The sequence below is a fragment of the Pristis pectinata genome, chromosome X (assembly GCF_009764475.1).
Source record: "Pristis pectinata isolate sPriPec2 chromosome X, sPriPec2.1.pri, whole genome shotgun sequence".
NCBI lineage: Eukaryota > Metazoa > Chordata > Chondrichthyes > Rhinopristiformes > Pristidae > Pristis > Pristis pectinata.
This window is the reverse complement of record NC_067450.1, coordinates 7,349,613-7,372,287: the sequence shown is the minus strand read 5'-3', so window position 1 is coordinate 7,372,287 and position 22,675 is coordinate 7,349,613. Positions and strand designations below refer to the sequence as shown.

At 49.9% G+C, this 22,675-nt stretch overlaps 1 protein-coding gene across 1 annotated transcript; it reads right to left on the bottom strand.

Moving 5' to 3' along the window:
- Positions 1 to 7,114: 7,114 nt before the first annotated feature.
- LOC127566911 (glycerol-3-phosphate dehydrogenase [NAD(+)], cytoplasmic-like) lies at positions 7,115 to 21,134 on the bottom strand. Its single transcript, XM_052009430.1, is given in 7 exon segments — positions 7,115 to 7,242; positions 8,930 to 9,036; positions 10,214 to 10,283; positions 10,285 to 10,442; positions 14,441 to 14,581; positions 17,891 to 18,056; positions 21,058 to 21,134. Coding segments are annotated over 7 exon segments (789 nt in total). The 3' UTR covers positions 7,115 to 7,172.
- Between the last annotated feature and the right edge of the window lie 1,541 nt (positions 21,135 to 22,675).

The window sequence follows — 22,675 nt, the reverse complement described above, 5'->3', positions numbered from 1 at the left end:
TGACCCATCGACTCCTAACATTCCTTCTGGAATGGTACCCGGTCCGATGTAGGAGGGAGAGAGATGAGGGACAGTGACTCTTCACCGTCCCTCCAGATAAGGACTATCCAAAGCAATAGTTACCTCATACCACTGCAGACCCCTTCCCCCCCACCCCCCCCCCCCCCCCCCCCCGGCCATCACCATTTCACCCCCCCCCACACCCCATCTGCCCAAGCATGCCCCTCCCTTCACCACCCACCTCCCTTACATTAGCTCCTCCTCCCCATGCGATCCAACGGACAGGGGGCTTATGGAGTCACTGTACTAGGTAGCCACCAACAGGTGTGCGTGGTCACAATCAGCTGCTGCTCAGTGCCCCGGCCGCGCAGAGACTTCCTTGCCGAGCCGCAAGGCAGAAGGTTGGTGGCGGCAGTGGGTGTCTCTTTCCCGGAGCAGGACCCTGCGTCCACCCCCTCACCCACACCTGGTCTTACAATTACCGCAAACGATTTGACCCAAAATTGGTGCCTAGTTTCTGGTCAGGTGCAAAGCAATTGGCTGGTTACTCTCAGAGTGTTCTATTTACCAAAGATTCACCCATCCATTTCCATCCACCAGTCATTGAGGAAGCTTTATCTCCACTCCATTATATAGTTTTTGTCTGCATGTTGCTGGACTGCTTTACCGTGTTTCCTCTGAATCCAGGAACACCTTCGTGTACAGTCTCCGCTGCTATGGGTCACAACCATGAAGGAAATGTACTGTCTCTGGTTGTGCAACCACACACACACACACACACACACACACACACACTCACACACACACACACACACACACACACACTCACACACACACACACTCTCTCACACACTCATACGCACCACAAAAACCTACATAATACACACACTCATACACACCACAAAAACCTACATAATACACACACACTCATACACACCACAAAAACTTGCATGAATACACACACACACTTACACATACAAACACCTCACACACCAGACTTACATAATACACACGGCTCACACACATCACACCCTCACTCTCGCACACACACTCTCACCTCACATACACTCATACACACACATTCTCACACACATCTCACACCCACACTCTCACCTCACACTCTCTCATACACAAACTCTCACACACATTCTTTCACAGACACCTCACACTCTCATACACATACACCACACACACACACACAGCACAAACTTACATGAACACACATATACAGTCACACAAACACATACATCCTCACACACTAAGCTGTATTTTGAAACTATGAAATTCCTGATTGAATTCTGGGGTTGGGTTTTGGATGTGAGGATTGACCACTTACCACAGCCCAGGGCACAGGCTCGACTAACTTGGTAGCCCAGTCTCCTGGGCTGTTTCTTGCTCCTGGTGCAGGTAGAATTGGGAGTGAGTGCTCATTGCTGGAGGTTTCATCCTCCAAGTTAACCCTCTCCACCAATTCCGGAAGTGAAAGATCCGGTCACCCCTAACATCCTGTCCAGTTTTCTTTCCCTCTGCCGTTGCCACCAGAAGATGTAATAACCAGTTATCCCAGTCAGTTGCTGTTTGTGGAATCTTGCTGTGCACCTGCTGTGAACTACCACAAGGCACGAGACTAACGCAAGTTCCAGCTTCTCGAATCGTAGATCAGGAAGTTGATGATTTGCAGACTTTTTTTCAACAGAATCACCTCCAACTCAAAAGGCAACTCAACATCCATCACCGGCCAAGTTGTAGCTCTTAAACGCTGGCCCAGCCACTTGTTCTTTGGCCAAGCCCACACCCCGCTGGCTCCTTCGGTTTAGGCAAGGTCCTGGGTTACTTTCGGCCTTCCCTCCTCCTGATCTAGACGCTTTTGTCAACCACTCACAGGCATGGTCCATGATCGGGCCTCACTGAGCATAACTCTCTGCCATTGATAAATCGGACTGCACGCAGTCAGGCCTCGATTGTCTCGGCCTTTCTGCACCCAATTAAGTGGGGAGTTTCTTTTTTGTGCCAGATTCTTCCCCCAAGTTTAAATTTGCGGAGAATTTCATAGTTTCAGAAAACACAATCTGCTGCTGCTAAGCCATTGGGAGTCTTGAGTTTGTCTCCATCTGACAACCACCGTGTAAATGTCACTGCTTCTCATTTTCTTGGTTCTGCTCTGTTACTCCCTGGTCTCAAAAACTGAGTGCTTTAAACCGGTGACAGATTTGAACTTCAGTAAACCGACAATGGAATTGTTTGTGACAATTTTATTCTGTATCTAAATGCTGTCAAAACATTAGAAATAGTGAGGTGCCTCCATATCAGGATGTTAAAGTGTGGCCCCAGGGGAGAGGGGAACCAGCTTGGGACAGCTGGCACGTTTTGTGGCAATGGGGTTGGCCACTGGCAAGTTGATGTGGATGCAGTCAGCAGGGTCATTCTCTCGAAGACAACATTGAACCCTACTCAGGGAACGATACAACAACCAAGAGCCTGGGGAGCAAGCCCTGCGTCACAATTTCCTCGGTCACAAGCTGCTTCCCCTGGCCCAATCACAGGAGAGTCCCAGGAGGCAATGTTCCTGGCATCCCTTCACGGTGCCCTCGGTGCGAGTGAGGTGTGTGTGAATGAAAAGGGGGGCACGAAACAATGTGTGGGCGAGAGAAAGAGGTGGGAGAGTGAGTAGAAAGACAGTGAGCAGAGAGAAAGTGAGAGAGCAAGTGAGGAGAGAAAGAGGGAGTGTGAGTGGGGGGTGGGTGTTGGGGTGGGAGCAGTATGTTGGAGGGAGTGTGAATGGGGGGTGTGAGAGTTGGGGGTGCATGGGGGGGAGTTCGTGGGTGGGGGTGTGTGTGTGTGGCAGGGGTTGTGTGTGGGGGTGTGTGACTGGGTGTGTGTGTGTGGGGGGGTGTGTGTGTGTGGCGGGGGTATGAGTGGGGTGTGTGTGTGGGGCGGGGTGTGTGTGGGGTGTGGTGTGTGTGGCGGGGGGTATGAGTGGGGTGTGTGTGGCGGGGGTATGAGTGGGGTGTGTGTGTGGGGCGGGGGTGTGTGTGGGGTGTGTGTGTGTGGCGGGGGTGTGAGTGGGGGGTGTGTGTGGCGGGGGTATGAGCGGGGTGTGTGTGTGGGGGGGGTGTGTGTGGGGCGGGGGTGTGTGTGGGGTGTGTGTGTGGCAGGGGTGTGTGTGGCGGGGGGTATGAGCGGGGTGTGTGTGTGGGGGGTGTGTGTGTGGGGCGGGGGTGTGTGTGGGGTGTGTGTGTGTGGCGGGGGGTATGAGCGGGGTGTGTGTGGGGCGGGGGTGTGTGTGGGGTGTGTGTGTGTGGCGGGGGTGTGAGTGGGGGGTGTGTGTGGGGGATGTGTGACGGTGTGTGTGTGGGGCGGGGGGGTGTAACTGGGTGTGTGTGTGGCAGGGGGTATGAGTGGGGGGGTGTGTGACTGGGTGTGTGTGTGGAGGGGTGTGTGTGGGGGTGTGTGACCGGGTGTGTGTGGAGGGGTGTGTGTGGGGGTGTGTGACTGGGTGTGTGTGTGGAGGGGTGTGTGTGGGGGGTGTGTGACTGGGTGTGTGTGGAGGGGTGTGTGGGGGTGTGTGACTGGGTGTGTGTGTGTGGAGGGGTGTGTGTGGGGGTGTGTGACCGGGTGTGTGTGGAGGGGTGTGTGTGGGGGTGTGTGACTGGGTGTGTGTGTGTGGAGGGGTGTGTGTGACTGGGTGTGGTGTGTGCAGGGGGTATGAGTGGGGGGGGTGTGTGACTGGGTGTGTGTGTGTGGAGGGGTGTGTGTGGGGGTGTGTGACCGGGTGTGTGTGGAGGGGTGTGTGTGGGGGTGTGTGACTGGGTGTGTGTGTGTGGAGGGGTGTGTGTGGGGGTGTGTGACTGGGTGTGTGTGGGGGTGTGTGACCGGGTGTGTGTGTGTGTGGGGGGTGTGTGTGGGGGTGTGTGACTGGGGTGTGTGTGGAGGGGTGTGTGACTGGGTGTGTGTGTTGTGGAGGTGGTGTGTGTGGGGGTGTGTGACTGGGTGTGTGTGGAGGGGTGTGTGTGGGGGTGTGTGACTGGGGTGTGTGTGTGGAGGGGTGTGTGTGGGGGTGTGTGACTGGGTGTGTGTGGAGGGGTGTGTGTGGGGGTGTGTGACTGGGTGTGTGTGTGTGGAGGGGGGTGTGTGACCGGGTGTGTGTGTGTGGAGGAGTGTGTGACAGCGGTGGTGTGTGGAGGGGTGTGTGACTGGGTGTGTGTGTGGGGGTGTGTGACTGGGTGTGTGTGTGTGGAGGGGTGTGTGTGGGGGTGTGTGACCGGGTGTGTGTGTGTGTGGGGGGTGTGAGTGGCGGGGTGTGAGTGTGTGTGTGTGTGTGTGTGGGGGGGTGTGACTGGGTGTGTGTGTGTGGAGGGGGTGTGTGTGGAGGGGTGTGTGACCGGGTGTGTGTTGTGTGGGTGGGGTGTGATCAGTGTGAGTGAGGGATTGAGGGTTGGGAGTGAGGGCCCACATGACAAGGAGTGACAGCACCAGAGCAGAGTGACAGTAACGTCGTGACTCCGCCTTGTTACTGCACCTGGAATGAGGAGGAATGACAAACATTCTGAGGGTGCAGAATCAATCTGAACGTTAAAGAAAGTGATCTGTAAAAAGTCACAACTGAACTGGGGATATCTGAATGCAATGCCTTTTCTTAAAAAAAATGAAAAATATTCATGATCAGCTGGAAGGCAAATATTTAACTCAGACTGTTGGGAATATGGCGTTCTGAAGAACACACGCAGGCCAGCCCTGCTGAGGCCTGAACCAGCGACTGCACTGCTGGTCCTGTGCCCATTGCCTCCCCCTGCTGCTAATCCCAGATATTACATCCTACTGAGGAACAAAATGGACGCCACAGGACCTCAGGAGAACTTGGACTGGGTGGAGCAACAGGGGGTAATTCCATGAGAAATTCGCCAGGAATGCAAACAGTTCCTGTGAATGGCAGGCACATTTGGATAAGGTGATGTACTGCCTTTGTTTTGAGAGAGAGAGAACAGAAATTCTATTAAAAGGATTATTTTATTCCCTGATACACTAGAATGTCAACACTTGGATGCTTGCAAGCACTTGATTTAATCCGTAGGGTGTCGGAGGGAAACCCAGACCAGAAATTAGACCCAATTGTGCAAATTTATTGTGAAAATCGTCCATTAAAACGGTTTAACCATTTATTACTGGGTGAACGTGTAACCACTGGGAAAATGAACCAATTCACCTGAGTGTCACTGTCAATCATCTGAAACATCAAAAGTTATTGCACACATAAACAAAAACGCAGGCGAATACCGTGTCCACACACAGGAGAGGGTCGCGTCCACACACACAGGAGAGGGTCGCGTCCACACACACAGGAGAGCACCGTGCTCACACACAGGAGAGGGTCGCGTCCGCACACAGGAGAGGGTCATGTCCACACACACAGAGGGGGTCGTGTCCACACACACAGGAGAGCACCGTGTCCACACACACAACAGAGGAGAGGGTCGTGTCCACACACACACAGAGGAGAGGGGTCCGTGTCCACACACACAGGAGAGGGTCGTGTCCACACTCACAGGAGAAGGCCGTGTCCACACTCACAGGAGAAGGCCGTGACCACACACACAGGAGAGCGCCGTGTCCACACACACAGGAGAGGGTCGTGTCCACACACACAGGACACCGTGTCCACACACACAGGAGAGCAGCGTGTCCACACACAGAGGAGAGCGCCGTGTCCACACACACAGGAGAGGGCCGTACCCACACACACAGAGGAGAGGGTCGTGTCCACACACACACAGAGGAGAGGGTCGTGTCCACACACACAGGAGAGGGTCGTGTCCACACACACAGGAGAAGGCCGTGTCCACACACACAGGAAAGGGTCGTGTCCACACTCACAGGAGAAGGCCGTGACCACACTCACAGGAGAAGGCCGTGACCACACACACAGGAGAGCGCCGTGTCCACACACACAGGAGAGGGTCGTGTCCACACACACAGGACACCGTGTCCACACACAGAGGAGAGCGCCGTGTCCACACACAGAGGAGAGGGCCGTACCCACACACACAGAGGGGGTCGTGTCCACACACACAGGAGAGAGTCGTGTCCACACACACACAGGAGAGGGCCGTGTCCACACACACAGGAGAGCGCCGTGCCCATACACACACAGGAGAGGGTTGTGTCCACACACACAGGAGAGGGTTGTGTCCACACACACAGGAGGAGCGCCGTGTCCACACACACAGGAGAGCGCCGTGTCCACACACACAGGAGAGGGTCGTGTCCACACACACAGGAGAGCGCCGTGTCCACACACACAGGAGAAGGCCGTGTCCACACACACAGGAGAGGGTCGTGTCCACACACACAGGAGAGGGTCATGTCCACACACACAGGAGAGGGTCGTGTCCACACTCACAGGGAGAAGGCCGTGTCCACACACACAGAAGGCCGTGACCACACACACAGGAGAGTGCCGTGCCCACACACACAGGAGAGCGCCGTGCCCACACACACAGGAGAGCGCCGTGCCCACACACACAGGAGAGGGCCATATCCACACACACAGGAGACGACAGTGTCCACACACAGGAGAGGGTCGTGTCCACACACACAGGACACCGTGTCCACACACACAGGAGAGCAGCGTGTCCACAAACACAGGAGAAGGCCGTTGTCCACACACACAGGAGAAGGCCATGTCCACACACAGAGGGTCATGTCCACACTCACAGGAGAAGGCCGTGACCACACACACAGGAGAGCGCCGTGTCCACACACACACAGGAGAGGGCCGTGTCCACACACACAGGAATGTGGGAGGAAACCGGAGCACCCGGAGGAAACCCACGCAGACATGGGGAGAACGTACAGACTCCTTACAGACAGCGGCCGGAATTGAACCCAGGTCGCTGATGCTGTAATAGCGTTATGCTAACCACTACACTACCGTGTGGCAAATCAAATTTGCCCAAATTAAACTGCCTTTGATTGATTCATGGTCTACTATTCTGCATGTGCAAATGGATAAGCATCTGAATTGAAAGAATTTGCAGGGAGAAGGCAGGAGAGTGGAGCTGGATGGCTTGTTCTTAAGCAAAGCCAGTACGGACTCAATGGCCTGAACAGTCTTCTGGTCTTCTTCTGTGCGGGGTCTGGAAAGGGGTCCTCAGAGTTGCCCCAGTTACTTGTGTTCAGGATGATCCTGGAGGTAGTGGATTGCCTTCATAACAGATCTGGTACACAGCAGTGAAGAGGGGGAATCTAAAAGAGGTTCAAAGAAACTGTCACAGTTAGTTGAATTATAATATGCACAGGTAACACCTAAAGGTGCAGCCAACTTAGGACACTTTTGATCCATTTGATACTTTTCCATTGCAATGGCCTCACTCAAAGTTATGTCACACAGGCCCTTAGGCCCAAATGGTCCATGCCGACCAAGATATCTAGTCCTATTTGCCTACGTTTTGGGGATGTCCAATCTCTGAGTGACTCAGAGGAAGCTGCAAAATGCAGGAATACAGCACGAGGCAGTGAATTAAACTCCTCCCTCCCAACACTGGGCTCTTCGGCTGAAAGTGACAGGGCGGACGTTTCCGCGACTGTGAAAGGAGTTTGGCTAGTCTCAACCCTCTTCCCAGTGTGTGGGGAGCCTTCAGTACAACATTGGCACTTAATGGGAATTAATAAAGCATTCCACCTCCTGACACCAACACCCTCCTCCTTGATGAGTACAAAGCTCATGAAAGGGTGACCCCGTAGAAATGTACAAAACTCTTATGGGGCTGGAGAGGGTTTCTGTGTTGATGTTTTCCCTGGCTCGGGAGTCTAAAAACCAGGGTCACAGTCTCAAAATAAGGGGTAGGGCCATTCAGGACAGAGATGAGGAGAAATTTCTTCACCCAGAGGATGGTGAATCGAAGGGCTGCAGAGTCAGCACTGCTGCCTCACAGCGCCAGAGACCCAGGTTCGATCCTGACGTGTGTGTGTGTGTGTGTGTGTGTGTGTGTGTGGAGTTTGCACGTTCTCCCTCTGACTGCATGCTCCGCGGTTTCCTCCCATATCCCAAAGATGTGCAGGCAGACTTACTGGCAAGTGTAACTTACCCATTAGTGGCAAAGGAATGAAAGGGGAGTTGATGGGGATGTGGGTCAGGAAGTAAGTCGCAGGAGTACAGTCAAAGTCGAGTTTATTGTCACATGCACAGGTACACGTATGCACAGGTGCAGTGAAAAACCTACTTGCAGCAGCATCACAAATAAGTTTTGCACATGACAATGGAAATAAGAAGGGGGAATGGGACTGATGGGATTGCTCTACTGGGAGTTGGCATGGATCCGATGGGCTGAATGGCCTCCTGTATTGTCAGTATATTCAAGATAGAGGTCAATAATTCTTTTGGATATTCTGGGGTAAATGCAAGAAAGTGGCATTGAGGTAATGGCAGAGCAGGCATGAGTGTCCAAGCAGCCTACTCCTGCTTCTATTTCTTATGTTAAGAGGTAAACAGAGACTCGACAGTGATAACGTCTTGTCCAGTGTTCACCACAAGGAATCAGTAACACTTCCCCTAACATTCCTATAAATCGCTTCCTTTTGAGGGGCAAACGATGTGGATTTGTTTGTTGGTGACAATGACTCCCCAACCACTTCTTTTCAGGGTCAGCTGTGGTTCAGCCTCTGAGATGGAAGGCCGCAGGTTCAAATCCTGCTCCGGTGACTTAGACTGGACTGATAGGAAAAGATCTCATGGCATTATATTAGAGACTGGAAGCGACTCAATACTGCCTCCCACTGGCGGCAGGGAGTGGTGGGGTTGGGTGTTGATCAGAGGACACAGATTTAAGACCATTGACAGAAGGAATGGGGGTGGGGGGAGACGAGGAGAAACCTGGTTTGACACGCTGAGCTGCTTGATGGGAAGGGCGGTGGAGGCAGATTCAACACTTACCTGGCAACCATATTCTTCAGCATCAGACTGTGATGGAGTTGTACAGCAGTCTGCAGTCCCTGTAGCTTTTGCCCATTCAACATCTCAGTCTCCAGCTGCTCAATAGACTGTGGAAGGATGCAAGAATGTGCCATGATTAATGTAGGATTAATGCAAATGGATGGTTGACAGCCCAGCACGGACTCAGTGGGCCGAAGGGCCCGTTTCCCTGGTCTACTGATTTCACTGCCAGCTCACAGACTTGTTGACAAGTCAGCCCTCTGCACACTGGCACATCCCTCTTGGGGTGGCCCCCACACAGCCCCCAGTCCCGATGGTGATTCCCCAGTGACAGCTGTTGCAGGTGATGGAACACGAATGGTAGGAGTCCACTCAGCCCTGTCGGCCTATCCCACCATTCGGGTCCATTTCCTCCGTACCCCTGGATATCCAAACCCAACAAACAATTGGATGGGGAACAATGGGTTTGGTGTTGAGGGCCCAGGAACCCAGTCCCCATCTTTCCCCTCTTTTACTGCCTCCTCCCTCGGCACCCACCCCTCCCTTCAAACTTGTCCCACCTCCAAACATAGGCCCCCCCTTGCCCCCCGCCCGGATGCCACCCATATCGGACCCTACCCCATTCTCGGAACACAATCCCTCCCTCCCTCCACCCAGGACATCACCACTCCCTCGGACCCTGCCCATCCCTTGGACCTTGCCTCCTCCCCATTCCACGGGACCCTGACAACCACCCCCAACCCCTTCATCTATCCCCACTCCCTTCCCTCACAAGGACCACTCCAGGACATCCAGCGCTGCTAACTTCTGGCGGACAGGAAATTAACGGCCCCTGAAGTTCTCCACAAGATTTTCTGCTCCTCCGAATGGATCGTATTGCTGCACTCACCTTGGCAACGCTACACACGGCAAATTGGACAGCTTCTGTCAGGCCCACTTTCTTTGTCTCCAGGAGCACAAACAACCCCACAGCCCAACAGAAGGACGAGGTAATTCTGAAGGAACGATTGCAACAATCACAACCTGTGTTTAAAGTGGACTTGCTGAATGGTACAGCCGAGGCCAGGGGAAATTCAACCCTGTAAGTCAGGTCATCATTAACATCAGGCTTGGCAGAGAAGCCACATGTGTTCATACAGCAGTTGATATATACTGCCGAGTGCTGAGATACTCAAGAAAGGGTCCCAGCAAGAAGCTAGTGCTGACCAAGGAGAGGGTCATTATTAACTCAGAAACTCGAACCTCAGCTCAGTTGCGATTCCCTCCAGTACCCGGGACACCAACCTTTCCAGCTACTGTGAAGACTTCCGCAATCTTCCTGCTGCAGCCTCCAGAGCAGGAGGCGATGAGGTCCGCAGCTCTCCAGGAAGGTCGAGTATAGCACCGAGCTCTTGCAGTGCAGCTTCGCAAAGGCCGCCACCTCCATCATCCCCAGTCGCATCACCGCTGCCTTCATGTTGACCCCCGCAAGCCCAGGTCCGTCGCAGAGTCCGGCTGCTATGGCAACCACGCTCTGCAAAAAAATTAAGATGACAGGTAACAGAGAAGGTGAGAGAAACACTAACTGAAAGTGATTCTAAATAAGAAAAAGAGCTCTCATTTACAGTGTTCCAGGCTTCCCAGCACCCTAGAGTGTATCACAATTAGAGTAATACAGCACGAAAGAGGCCCTTTGGCCCAACTTGTCCATACTGACCAACATGCCCATCTGAGCCAGTCCCATTTGCCAGCGTTTGGTCCATATCCCTCTAAACCTTTCCCTATCCATGTACCTGTCCAACTGTCTTTCAATGTTGTTATTGTACCTGCCTCAACCACTTCCCTCTGGCAGCTCGTTCCATATACTGACCACCCTCTGTGTGAGGAAGTGGACCCTCAGGTTCCTATTAAATCTCTCCTCTGAAACCTGTGCCCTCTTGTTCTTGATTCCTCAACCCTTGGAAAAAGACTGTGTGCATTCACCCTACTGTTTCTACGCCCCTGATGATTTTATACACCTCTACAAGATCACCCCTCATTCTCCTACACTACAGTGAATAAAGTCCTAGCCTGCCCAACCTCTCTCCATAACTCAGTCCCTCGAGTCCCAGCAACATCCTCATAAATCTCCTCTTCACCCTTTCCAGCTTAATGGCATCTTTCCTATAACAGGGCAACCAAAACTATGCACAATATTCCAAATGCAGCCTCACCAACACCTTGTACAACTGCACATAACATCCCAACTTCTATACTCAGTTGCCCTGACCGATGAAGGCCAGCGTACCAGAAGCCTCCTTCACACCCTGTCTACCTGTGACGCAACTTTCAGGGAACCATGTATTTGTACTCCTAGCTTCCTCTGTTTTACATCACTGCCCAGTGCCCTACAGTTCTCTGTGAAAGTCCCACCCAGTTTATCTTCCCAAAATGCATCACTTATCCAAATTAAACTCCATTTCCAAACTGCAAGCAAACAAAATAACTTTATCTCTCTGGTGAATTCCAGATAAGCAATCTCAGCTATTTACTTATGAACAACTTAGTTAAGAGAAAAAGAGATGGTGTTTTAAAAAAAAATCTCATGAAAGGCTTTAATGAAATCAAGGTATCTGGACTGACATTCTCAGTGGAGGGACCTATGCCACTCACTGCTAAACTCTCGCCTCTAGGGTACAGCAACTAGGAAGCTGCTTTTAATCACCTCCTTGTCAACCCCCAGACCACCCTAGTTTAGATTGCGTGGAACAATCACACAGTCTCAATCTGCCTTGGGTGAGTTTCAGCCAGTCCAGTCGAGGCCTCTGTGCCCTGGACCTTGGCCCTCAAAAGTTTCCACAGTTAAAAGTGAGGTGGTGTGAGGTCATCAGCTCTGTTTCTCTCTCTATGGATGCTGCCCGACCTGCTGAGGATTTCCAGCATCTGCTGTGCTTACCTTCTCAGAGTCCCAGCTCTGTGTTTTGTGTCTCCTCCTGTGTCCTTGTTTATTACAGTCATTTCTATTGCACCTTTCACAATCTCATCTTACTGAACTTTTGAAATGTAGTCACTATTGTAGGGAAACGCAGCCAAAGCAGCAAAGTGATAATGAAAAATCTATCAACGGCAGATGCTGGAAATCTGAAACAAAACAGAAAATGCTGGTAACACTCAGCTGGTCAGGCAAGCATCCGTGGAGAGAGAAACAGTCAAGGTTTCAAGTTGATGACCCTTTGTCGAAGTTGCAGAGAGAGGTGATCGATGGGACAAGGGGAATATCTCTGATAGGGTGAGACCAAGATTGCCATGGAGATAAGTTGTCGGTGTCATCCAGTCGATGGACTAATTGGGGCAGTTCGAGAGTGAGAATACAAACACAGGACCATGACAAGGTGTGAAATGTAAGGCTGTAGGACGTGCCCAGTGGGCCAGGCCATGCAATGGAGCAAGAAAAAACTGGGCCAAAGTCACAGATGGATGTCTTACACCAGAAATGGTCAAATCTGATATAAACAGAGAAAGCAACTTCCCTTATGTGGCAGAATGCAATATTGAGTCCAGGAGGCACCAACACCCCCAGACAGAAGATGAGATGCTGTTCCTCAAGCTTGTGTTGGGCCTCATTATAACAGTGCAGGAAGCCACAGGTAGAGATCAGGGTGGAAGTGGGATGGAGAATTAAAGAGGCAGGCAAGAGGAAGCTCTGGGTCACTCCTGTGAACTGAATGCTGGTGCTCTGCAAACGGTCACTCAATCTGCATCTGGTAGAGGAGACCACATTGTGAACATCGAGTGCCATACACTAGATTGGAAGAAGTGCAACTGAATTGTTGCTTCACCTGGAAGGACTGTTTGGATCCTTAGACAGTGGAAAGGAAAGAGGTGAAAGGACAGGTCGGTGGGATGGAAGAAGGTACCAGGGAGTGGGAGGGGTGGGCGGGAAGCTATGTTTAGAACATTACAGCACAGTACAGGCCCTTCGGCCCACCATGCTTGGTGGTGGAATCTTGCTGGAGCAGGCGGAAATTGTGACGGATGATCTGCTGAATGTGGAGAAACGTGATAAATTTAATAGGAACCTGAGGGGCAAGTTTTTCACCCAGAGGGTGGTTAGTACATGGAACAAGCTGCCAGAGGTGGTTGAGGCTCTGCAAGGCAGTGACATGGGATCATCTACCCGAGAGTTCAGACAGATCCCCAGTTTAATGTCCCATCCCTCAGTACCGCACTGTCTTCTGGAGCAGGACTTGAACTCAACCCCCTACCTCAGAGGCAAAATTGCTGCCTACTGATCTCTATTCCCCCCCCCACACTTGTGCAGAGAATTTGAACAAGTAACGTGAAATTGTAAAATTGAAAGATAAAATCATAATCCTCCAGGTGGGGGTGAACAGACTAAACAGAAGTAATTACACTGCAGGACGTCCTCTGACAGCTCAAGTGGGAAGCCGACAATTGTACTGGCACAACCAATCAGGAAGTTATTTTTGCAGCTTTCGGCTGCATCTGGAGTGCTGTATTCAGTTTCTGGTCGTCCCACTACAGGAAGGATGTGGAGGCTTTGGAGAGGGTGTAGAAGAGGTTCACCAGGATGCTGCCTGGATTAGAGGGCATAAGCTATAAAGAGAGGTTGGACAAACTTGGGTTGTTTTCTCTGGAGCGGTGGAGGCTGAGGGGAGACCTGATAGAGGTTTATAAGATTATGAGAGGCACAGATAGAGTAGACAGCTGGTATCTTTCTCCCCCAAGGTCAAAATGTCAAATACTCGGGGGCATGCGTTTAAGGTGAGAGGGGGGAAAGTTCAAAGGAGATGTGTGGGGCAGGTTTTTTACACAGAGAGCGGTGGGTGCCTGGAATGTGCTGCCAGGGGTGGGGGTGGAGGCAGATACGATAGAGGCGTTCAAGACGCTCTTAGATAGGCACATGAATGTGCAGAGAATGGAGGGATATGGACATTGTGCAGGCAGAAGGGATTAGTTTAGCGAGGCATTTAATTACCAGTTTAATTAGTTTGGCACAACATCGTGGGCCGAAGGGCCTGTTCCTGTGCTATACTGTTCAATGTTCTATGCAACACAAGGTTGTGAACCCAAGTTGTACACGCTGACCTCCCTCTGGACTATTGCATGGCACCAGAGCGAGGGAGAGAACGAGAGTGAGTGAAAACGGGTGAGTACACTGACACAGTGGTTATGTTACGAGCTTTACGTCAAAAGCTACTGATCCAGAGAAATGAGTTTGAATCCCAGCACGGCAACTGGGGAATTTCAGCAAATTAGGTAATAAATTCAGCAAATTAGGTAATTAAAAAGCTGGTGATCATGAAACTAATGGATTGTTGTTAAAAACCCATCCAGTTCATTATGTCCATCCCCATTTGGCTTATATGCAACTCCAGCTCTTGACTGCCTTCTGTGATGGCCCAACAAACCACTCAAGTTTGAGGGCAATGAGGGATAGTCACAAAGTGCTGGGCTTGCCTCTGATGAGAGAAACGATAGAGAAAATGAGGAAAAGATGGCCCTTCTCATAACTGCAGGGTGACACTTTACCTTGATGAGAGAGATTCCAATAGCAGAAGGCTTGACGTGACCTTTCAACTGATCACAGGTCTGTCCAATGAACTGGTGAGGGACAACTATCACTAAAAGATCTGCATCTTCTACTGCGGCCAGCAGCTCAGGCACCGCAACCTATGAAGCAAAGGACAACAGACATTAGAGGAGAGGACTGAAGTTACGCGCAGGCTAAACAAGTCCAGACCAGAACCAAGCAAGCGTTCACAGAACAGACAGAATCCAACTGGTATACTGTGTGAATGGAAGAATAATTGTGGCAACCCCAAGTGACTGAGACACAAGAGACTGCAGATGCTGGAATCTGGAGCAACAAGCAATCTGCTGGAGGAACTCAGTGGGTCGAGCAGCACCTGTGGGGGGGGGGGGGGGGGGGGGTTGGGGGGCGGGGAGGGAATTGTTGACGTCTCGGGTCAAACCCTGCTTCAGGACTGAGAGTGGGGAGGGCAGATGGCTGGTAATAAAGAGGAGAGGGGGAGCGGTGAGACAGGAGCCTAACGTGATTGGTGGACCTAGGAGGGGTGAAAGGTGACGGGCAGGTTGTGCAGGGTAGGGGAGGGGAGAAAGGGTGGAGTTGGGAGACAGTGGCAGGTGGGTGGTCAATGGAGGCAGAGAAAGAGAGAGAAGAAATGAGAGGTAGATGGACCAAGGTTGGGGGGGGGGGGGGGGGAGAGAGGGTGAACGGTGGAGACAGCTGCTGGAGGGATATAACCGGGAACACAAGGGACTACCAGTGCTGGACTCTGATAAGTAATGGAGGTGAGAATGGGAACCATTAGGGGAGAGGTGTATGGCAGGTTGAACCAGATGTGGGAGGGACCTGTGGGTGAAATGAGCCATAAGTCAGTGATGGAAGCAGGTTAATTGGTCACTAACAAACACATGGACTGAGACATTAGGAGACTTCAACTTGGGACTTCATACAGAAAAAGGTACTGAGGAAAGAGGGTATTTTGAGGGAGGGTCCAGATGATGGGTCTCAACCTGAAATGAGAGAGGGTCCCCATTTCCATGTCCCAACCGGGCTTCAAGTTCAAGCCATCCCGTTCTATGTATTTTATTGAGCAGATTCTACCTATGTATTGGACAGAGCCTTTGGTGTTCTCTGAGCAAGGAGCAGGGCTTGAATCTAAGTCCTGGTGGAAACTGTGGAAATTCCTAAGTTTGCATTCAGCAAACCTAACCCCTCCATCCACCTGCACCACTAAGCTGGAAAGAGTGCAAAGAAGATTTACAGGAATGCTTCCAGGACTCGGGGTCTGAGTTATAGGGAGAGGTTGGGTAGGCTGGGACTTTATTCTCTCAAGCAGAGGAGCGGTGATCTTATAGAGGTGTATAAAATCATGAGGGGCACAGATAGGGTGAATGCTCACAGTCTTTTTCCCAGGGAAAGGGAATCAAAAACTAGAGGGCACAGGTTTAAGGTGAGAGGGAGAAGATTTAAAAAGAACCTGAGGAGCAGTGTCTTCACCCAGAGGGTGTTGGGTATATGGAACGAGCTGCCAGAGGAAGTGGTTGAGGCAGGTACATTAACAACATTTAAAAGACACTTGGACAGGGACATGGATAGGAAAGGTTTAGAGGGATATAGGCCAAATGTGGGCAAATGGGACTAGCTTAGGTGGCCATCTTGGTCAGCATGAATGAGTTGGGCCGAAGGGCCTGTTTCTGTGCTGTATGACTCTATGACTCTAGGTCAAATCCCACAAGCTATACCCTAGCCCAACTCTCTAGTGATTGAATTAATTGCCCTACTGGCCGGTATAAAGTTGGTTTTAGCCATGGTAGGAGGATTCTGGCAGATACCTGGAGCTGGGGACCCCAGGATACAAACCACTAATGTCTGCATTTGGAGAAAGGCCTGTTCTTTGCAGGGGTGGTGTGAGTCTGTTACTGGGGGTCTTGGGTACAGTTATGTGCTTTACCTGTTGGCTGGTTCCAAACTGTTCCGTGGATATGACGTTGGTGATTGCACCCGTGTCCCTTCCCTCCTTCTCTGTCCCTCCATCTCCGTTTATCTCCTCCAAAGACTCCATTTTCTGCACCAGAGCTTCAATCTTTCCCTGAACCTCTGACTCAGGACCCTTCACAGAAGTACAGAAAACTCACAGCACAGAAGGAGGCCATTTGGCCCATTGTGCCTGTGCTGGTCAAAAAAAGAGATGCTTAATCTAATCCCACCTCCAGCATGCACCTGTGGCACTGTGTGGGCTCCCAAGTACACACCCCAGTCCTGTTTAAATGTGGGGAGGGTGTCTGCCTCTCTCACCCTCTCAGGCAAGGTTTTCCTCATCTCCCCTCCAATCCTTCCACCTATCACTTTAAATCTATGCCCACTGGTTTTTTGACAGGAAGTAGATCCATTCTATTTACTCTATCTAGGACCCCTTGTGCATTGATAGTCTCTCTGCAGCCTCCCTCTGCTCCAAAGAAAACAAACCCAGCTTCCAAACTTTCCTCACAGCTACAATTTTCCGTCCAAGTAAATCTCCAAGTCCCTGCCCAGCCCCCTATTATCCAATCTCCTTCCCCCTCTTCCATCCGCCCACCACCCACACACCCCTCCCACTGGGTCCCCTCCCCCCACTGTTCCCACCTGCCCTCCCCACCTCCCTTCTTTGGTTCCATGCTCCACCTTCCTCTCCTGTCAGATCCCACCACCTGCAGCCCTCTGTCACCTCCACCTCTCACCTCCCAGCCTCTGTGGCTGTTCCCACCCTCCCCTCCTCCATCTGCCTATCCCCCCTCCTCACCTGGATCCACCCATCACCTCCCAGCTCTTGCCCCAACCCTTCCCCCCACCTCTTTACACTGATTATCTCCCCTCCACTCTTTCAGTCTCGACCCAAAACATCAACTGTCCATTTCCCTCCACAGATGCTGCCTGACCTGCTGAGTTCCTCCAGCAGATTGTTTTTTGCTCCTCTGCACCCTCTCCAGTGCAATCACATTTTGACACTCAATGCTCCAATGTTAGGAGCTATATCCTCCCTTCAAAAATAACAGGATCACCCTTGCCTCCAACTTCTGCCACCGAATGCCACAACCAAAGTTGGTCTCCGCTTTCGCTCTTCGTGAGAGAGATAGGGAGAAATTTGACAAGGGTAGCACAGTTAGGCTGCAGCCTCTTACCACCTGAAGTATATAGCACTTCAGTGTAGTACAATGATTCATTGGTGTGATTATCATTAGAATCTGACACCAAGCTACAGAAGGAGATACTCAGACAGGGGATCAAACAGTTGAAGGAAGAGACGCACTGGATGGAGCAAGAAAGGTGACGTGGCCAAGAGGCTGAGGAAGAAATTCCAGAGCTTCAGCCGAAGGCAAGGCCACCAAGTGGGAAAATGTTGTTGGCATTGAGACAAGGACAACTACTGAGCAACTCTGGTCATATTCTCTCAAGCTGAGCTGAATCGCACTCACCAGGTTTTCTGGCAGTTTGTACCCAGGCAAGTACCTCACGTTCTCATGCTGTGTGTTTATAATTTCCGATAGTTTCCGACAGCCTATCATCTCTTCAAACACCCACATTTTAACAGTTTCGTCAAACTTCTTATTTCCGACCACATTCTCTCCGACGACTGATGCCCTGGGAGAGATGGGGAGGAAATAAAGGTGTCAGAAAATAGCATGAATTTATGAAAAATAAAGACATGCCTTTATATTAAACTCCAGAAGTAACTGCATAAATATGGTCTCTGTTGTGATTGATGCGTGGCAACAAAATAAGCATGTGTGTAGTAATACTGGCCACCTTGTCTTCCATAGGATCCATTATGCTTACCTGAGAGGGAAGGCAGGGCATTAGTTTAATACCCCATCCAAGAGTTGGCACCCCTATGGGCAGCACAGTGGCGCAGTGGGTAGAGCCGCTGCCTCACAGCTCCAGAGACCCGGGTTCGATCCTGACCTCGGGCGCTGTCCGTGTGGAGTTTGCACGTTCTCCCTGTGACCGGGTGGGTTCTCTCCCACATCTAGTTGGTTAACTGGACATTGTAAATTGTCCCTAGCGCAGACGGTTGTCAGGAGAATAGGGCTGGGGAGGGGGAATGGAGTTGCTGGGGATACAAGAGGGGAAAATGAGATAAGTATAGATGGGTGCTCGGTGGCCGACATGGATACGGTGGGCTGAAGGGCCTGTTTCAGTGCTGTATAACGTCATGACTCCAAAGTACAGGGCTCCCTCAGTACTCCACAGGAGCATCAGTCTAGTGCTCATGGCAGTGGAGTGGAATCTGAGTCACATCCTTCCTTCTGAGTGAGAGTGAAGCCCACTGAACCACAGCTCACACTGTGCTGATGCTGGAAGGAAGGTCACTATTAAGGACAGAGGGCTGCCTTGTTGAAATGCTGTCAGTGCAATCATTAACAAGTGTAGATTCTCACTGAGAGACAAGCAAATGAAAAGCTGGGATCTCGGCTGAACAAGTTTTATAGGGTTGCCGTTTTGATCTCTCGCGGACGCTTATTTCAGGTTTCTAGGAATGGCAGAGCTTTACCTTTTGCTTTAGCATGTAATTCCCTGTACTCCTCTTCCAGAACCTCCAAGGGGTTTTGCTCCTCTCTCACCAGGGATCTCCAATGACTTGAAATGTGTTACATCTCTCGCTGCAGATACTGCAGAGTTTTCTGGCTTTATTTCAGACTTCCAGCAACTGCAGTGTTTTATTTGTTGTTACTGGGGGGTGGGGGGAGGATGTGAAGGTCATGGAAGCAGAGACTTGTTAAGGTGCAGGTTCCAGGGGCTGGTCTCATTTATTTTGTTCATTGGAAAGTCTTTCCTTAGGGTAAAGAGGTTAGAGAATGTACTGAGTTCAGGAAGATCACAAGAGGGCTACTGTGGTTAGTTGAGGATCTTTGGACCAAGGGGAGGGGGGAGTGGGGTGCGGGGAGGCCAAGGGGAAATATCCAGTCTTTCGGCCCACCCCCCCCCCCCCCCCCCACTCAGGCAGAAGATACAAAAGCTCGAGAACACGTACCACCAGGCTCAATAACAGCTTCTATCGCGCTGTTATAAGACTCTTGGACAGACCTCTTGTACGATAAACTCTTGACCTCACAATCTACCTCATTATGCCCTCGCACCTTATTGTCTGCCTGCACTGCACTTTCTCTGTAACTGTAACACTGTATTCCGCATTCCGTTTCCCTTTGTACTACCTCGATGTACAGAACGATCTGTCTGGATGACACGCAAACAAAAGTTTTTCCACTGTATCTCGGTACATGTGACAATAATAAACCAACTACCAGTATTGTGGCCTTGGTATTTGAAAGCACAGCCACCAATGGTAGGCCAAGTGGACAAGGGGCTTTACAAAAGGTCAGAACCTGAGCATTGTGCGTCTGGAGGTAGTAAGGGGGTCAAGATTGCAGAGGGATACACAAGGGTGAGAATTTGAAGGCTGATGTGCACAGTGGCATAGCGGTTAGAGCTGCTGCCTCACAGCGCCAGCTATCCCGGTTCAATCCTGGCCTCCAGTACTGACTGTGTGAATCGTACACACCTTCCAAAATCTGCAACTAAGTTCTCCACTGCAGTGTTTCATTACTGCACTAGTCCCTGGACTGGGTTTGATAATGGGCATTTAACCAAGGAATTCATCGCAACCCTACCAACCCCAGTTCTCATCTAACATCTACAGAAGGCCTATTTTCAAGCGCAGTTCACTTGATAGCAACTGGATTCAGAAATCTTGTTTCCCCTCTCAAAATGTGGGATGCTGAGTCTGATTGCAGCACAAAACATCTTGGGTTGTTCTCATCTTCTCTCCCTCTTTCAGTGTCAGTTAACAACTGCTTGGATTTCATCAACAAGTACGAACAACTTTTGCAGCAAACACATCATTGCTTCTTCTGTGACTGACTGCATACTGGATCTGCTTCAACAGGGCTTCAATAGCTATTTGCTTAATTAGGAATCAGGACGGTAAGGTGAAAATAAAAATGGAGATGAGAAAGGTGAGCAGCCATCCTCTAATGGGACTAAGGCAAACGAAACCTACCCCGTTCCCATGTTCGGCACCGGATCATTCTGAAGCACCAATCTACCCGCTCAGCATTTGAAATTTTTCAAAATTGTACCAAAATAAAAATAGAATTTGAGGCAAGGTTGTTTGCAATTTTGCAAAATAGAGGTGGATCAGATAAATAAGGTTTTCTAAAAAGAGCTATAAAATTCGAGCAACTGTAGTTATGTAGAGAAATATTTGCAATTATCCTCTTACGATGTATAAATAACCGAGCAAATCTGACTTTTTTTTATTCGGTGCAACAATTGGTGACTGTGCTGATTAGAATGAGTATCCAAACTTGCTGCCGGTTTTAACTCGGTGAAATGTATTGTGCATTCTAAATGCACCAAACAAAATTGGAGAAAAGTATTCCATCTTTATTTACTGCATGCACCAATACCTATTTTCGCTAATAATACCCTGTCAAATATAAAACACGCATGCTTTAAATTACACGAAATGAAACGCAACGGATGCAAATCACGATTAAGAGCAGGAAAAGACTCGTAAGCTACCAGTTGCCAGATCCAACGATGCAGACTCTTACAGGAGAAGCCATGACTTCTCTGCACCCACTTGGGATGCAAGAATTTGAACACACTGCGCACTGGGCAAGAGCAGGCAAGTGCCCCCGCCTCCTGCAGCTCGCTCATTGGCTCGCCTTGGGCCAAGCCTGTTCTCCTATTGGTTACGGAGAATATCAATTCAAATTGAGTTGCAAGTTTTTTAATATAGCCGCAGTTCACAGGGTTTCTGTTTCCGTATGCTCTCAGGCAGAGTTTCAAAACTACTCGTTAAGTGGAAACGTTTTTTCCCCAACTCCCCTATTAATCTTATCATCAACCTTAAATGTATGGCAGTTAAACGAAAATCAATTAAACTGCAGATGCTGGAAATCTGAAATTAAAAGCTGTTCTGACCAAAATCGTTGACCGTTTTTCTTTCCGTAAATGCTGTGTGTTTCCAGCATTTTCTGTTTTTATACCTTAAGTCCATGGCCTCTGATTATAGATCTAAACCTTGTGAACCCCCTTCAATGTTGTCCTTTTAAGATGCTATGGGCAAGACTGACTACGATTCCCTCCTCTCCTCCCCTCCCATGTCCCGTCACCTGGTCGTAGCTGGCATGTAACGCAGGAAAAATGAAGAAAAAAATTAAACGTTTTTACAGCATGTTTCTCAATCTTAGGGTGTCCCAAAGAATTTCACAGCCACTGTTGGAATAAAGGAAATACAACAGCTATTTTGCATTCAAGAAGCTTCCAAACACAGCATTGGCATAATGACCTGACCGTGCTTCAAGTGATCTCAGTCGTTGACACACTGCTCTGCTTTACAAATAGAACTTTTATATTCCTCTGACAAAGTCGGACCTCTGAGAGCCACCTAAGTGGCAATGGTGCTGTGTTTCTTTGTTTTCTCTTTAAAGTTTACACCACTGAATGTAACAACCATGAATGTTAAGGTTTTGTTTTTGCACTGTTTCTTCCTTTGTATATATTTTTTTATTATGAATAAAGTTTATTTTTGAAATTAAAAAGGACCCTCTGAGAGTGCAACACTGCCTTTGAACTACACTGATATTTTTATACAAACATCTCTGAATCAGGATTTTAACCCACAATAAACCAACTCAAAAGCAATTTTAAAAAAAAGAAATTGCTGGAAACACTCAACAGGTCAGGTAGCACCCCGTGCAAATAGAAACAGTTAATGTTTCAGGTTTGGGATCCTTCATCAGAATGCAAGAGACTTTCATGTTATTTCTGAGCCTCATTTGCAAGCTGATTTAAAAAAATAAGAAAGCTAATGGGATTTGATCTTTGAAAAAAAAATCTATATACAGAATTTTCTGATCAACTCCCATTCTGCAGCAATCCTTGAGTATGAATGCATCCCAGCAACCAGCCCATGCATCAAACAGGAAGAAACTAAAGTGGAAAATAAATCTGTCATTAAAACCGTGTTTGATGTGCAACCTTAATAGTTCGTTGGGGCTCCTTGGCTAGATTGCATCCCTCCTCTCTGCTAACCATCACAAGAATGCAAGGAGGCCATTCAGCCCAATGTAACAGCAATCTGGCTGGTCCCAGAGTTCTTTCTGTTCAAATGTTAACGTGGACAGCAAGAATAGATGGAATTCAGAGGAATTTCTTGAGTGATTGTTCTCTGTTAACTGAGCCAGAATGGTAGT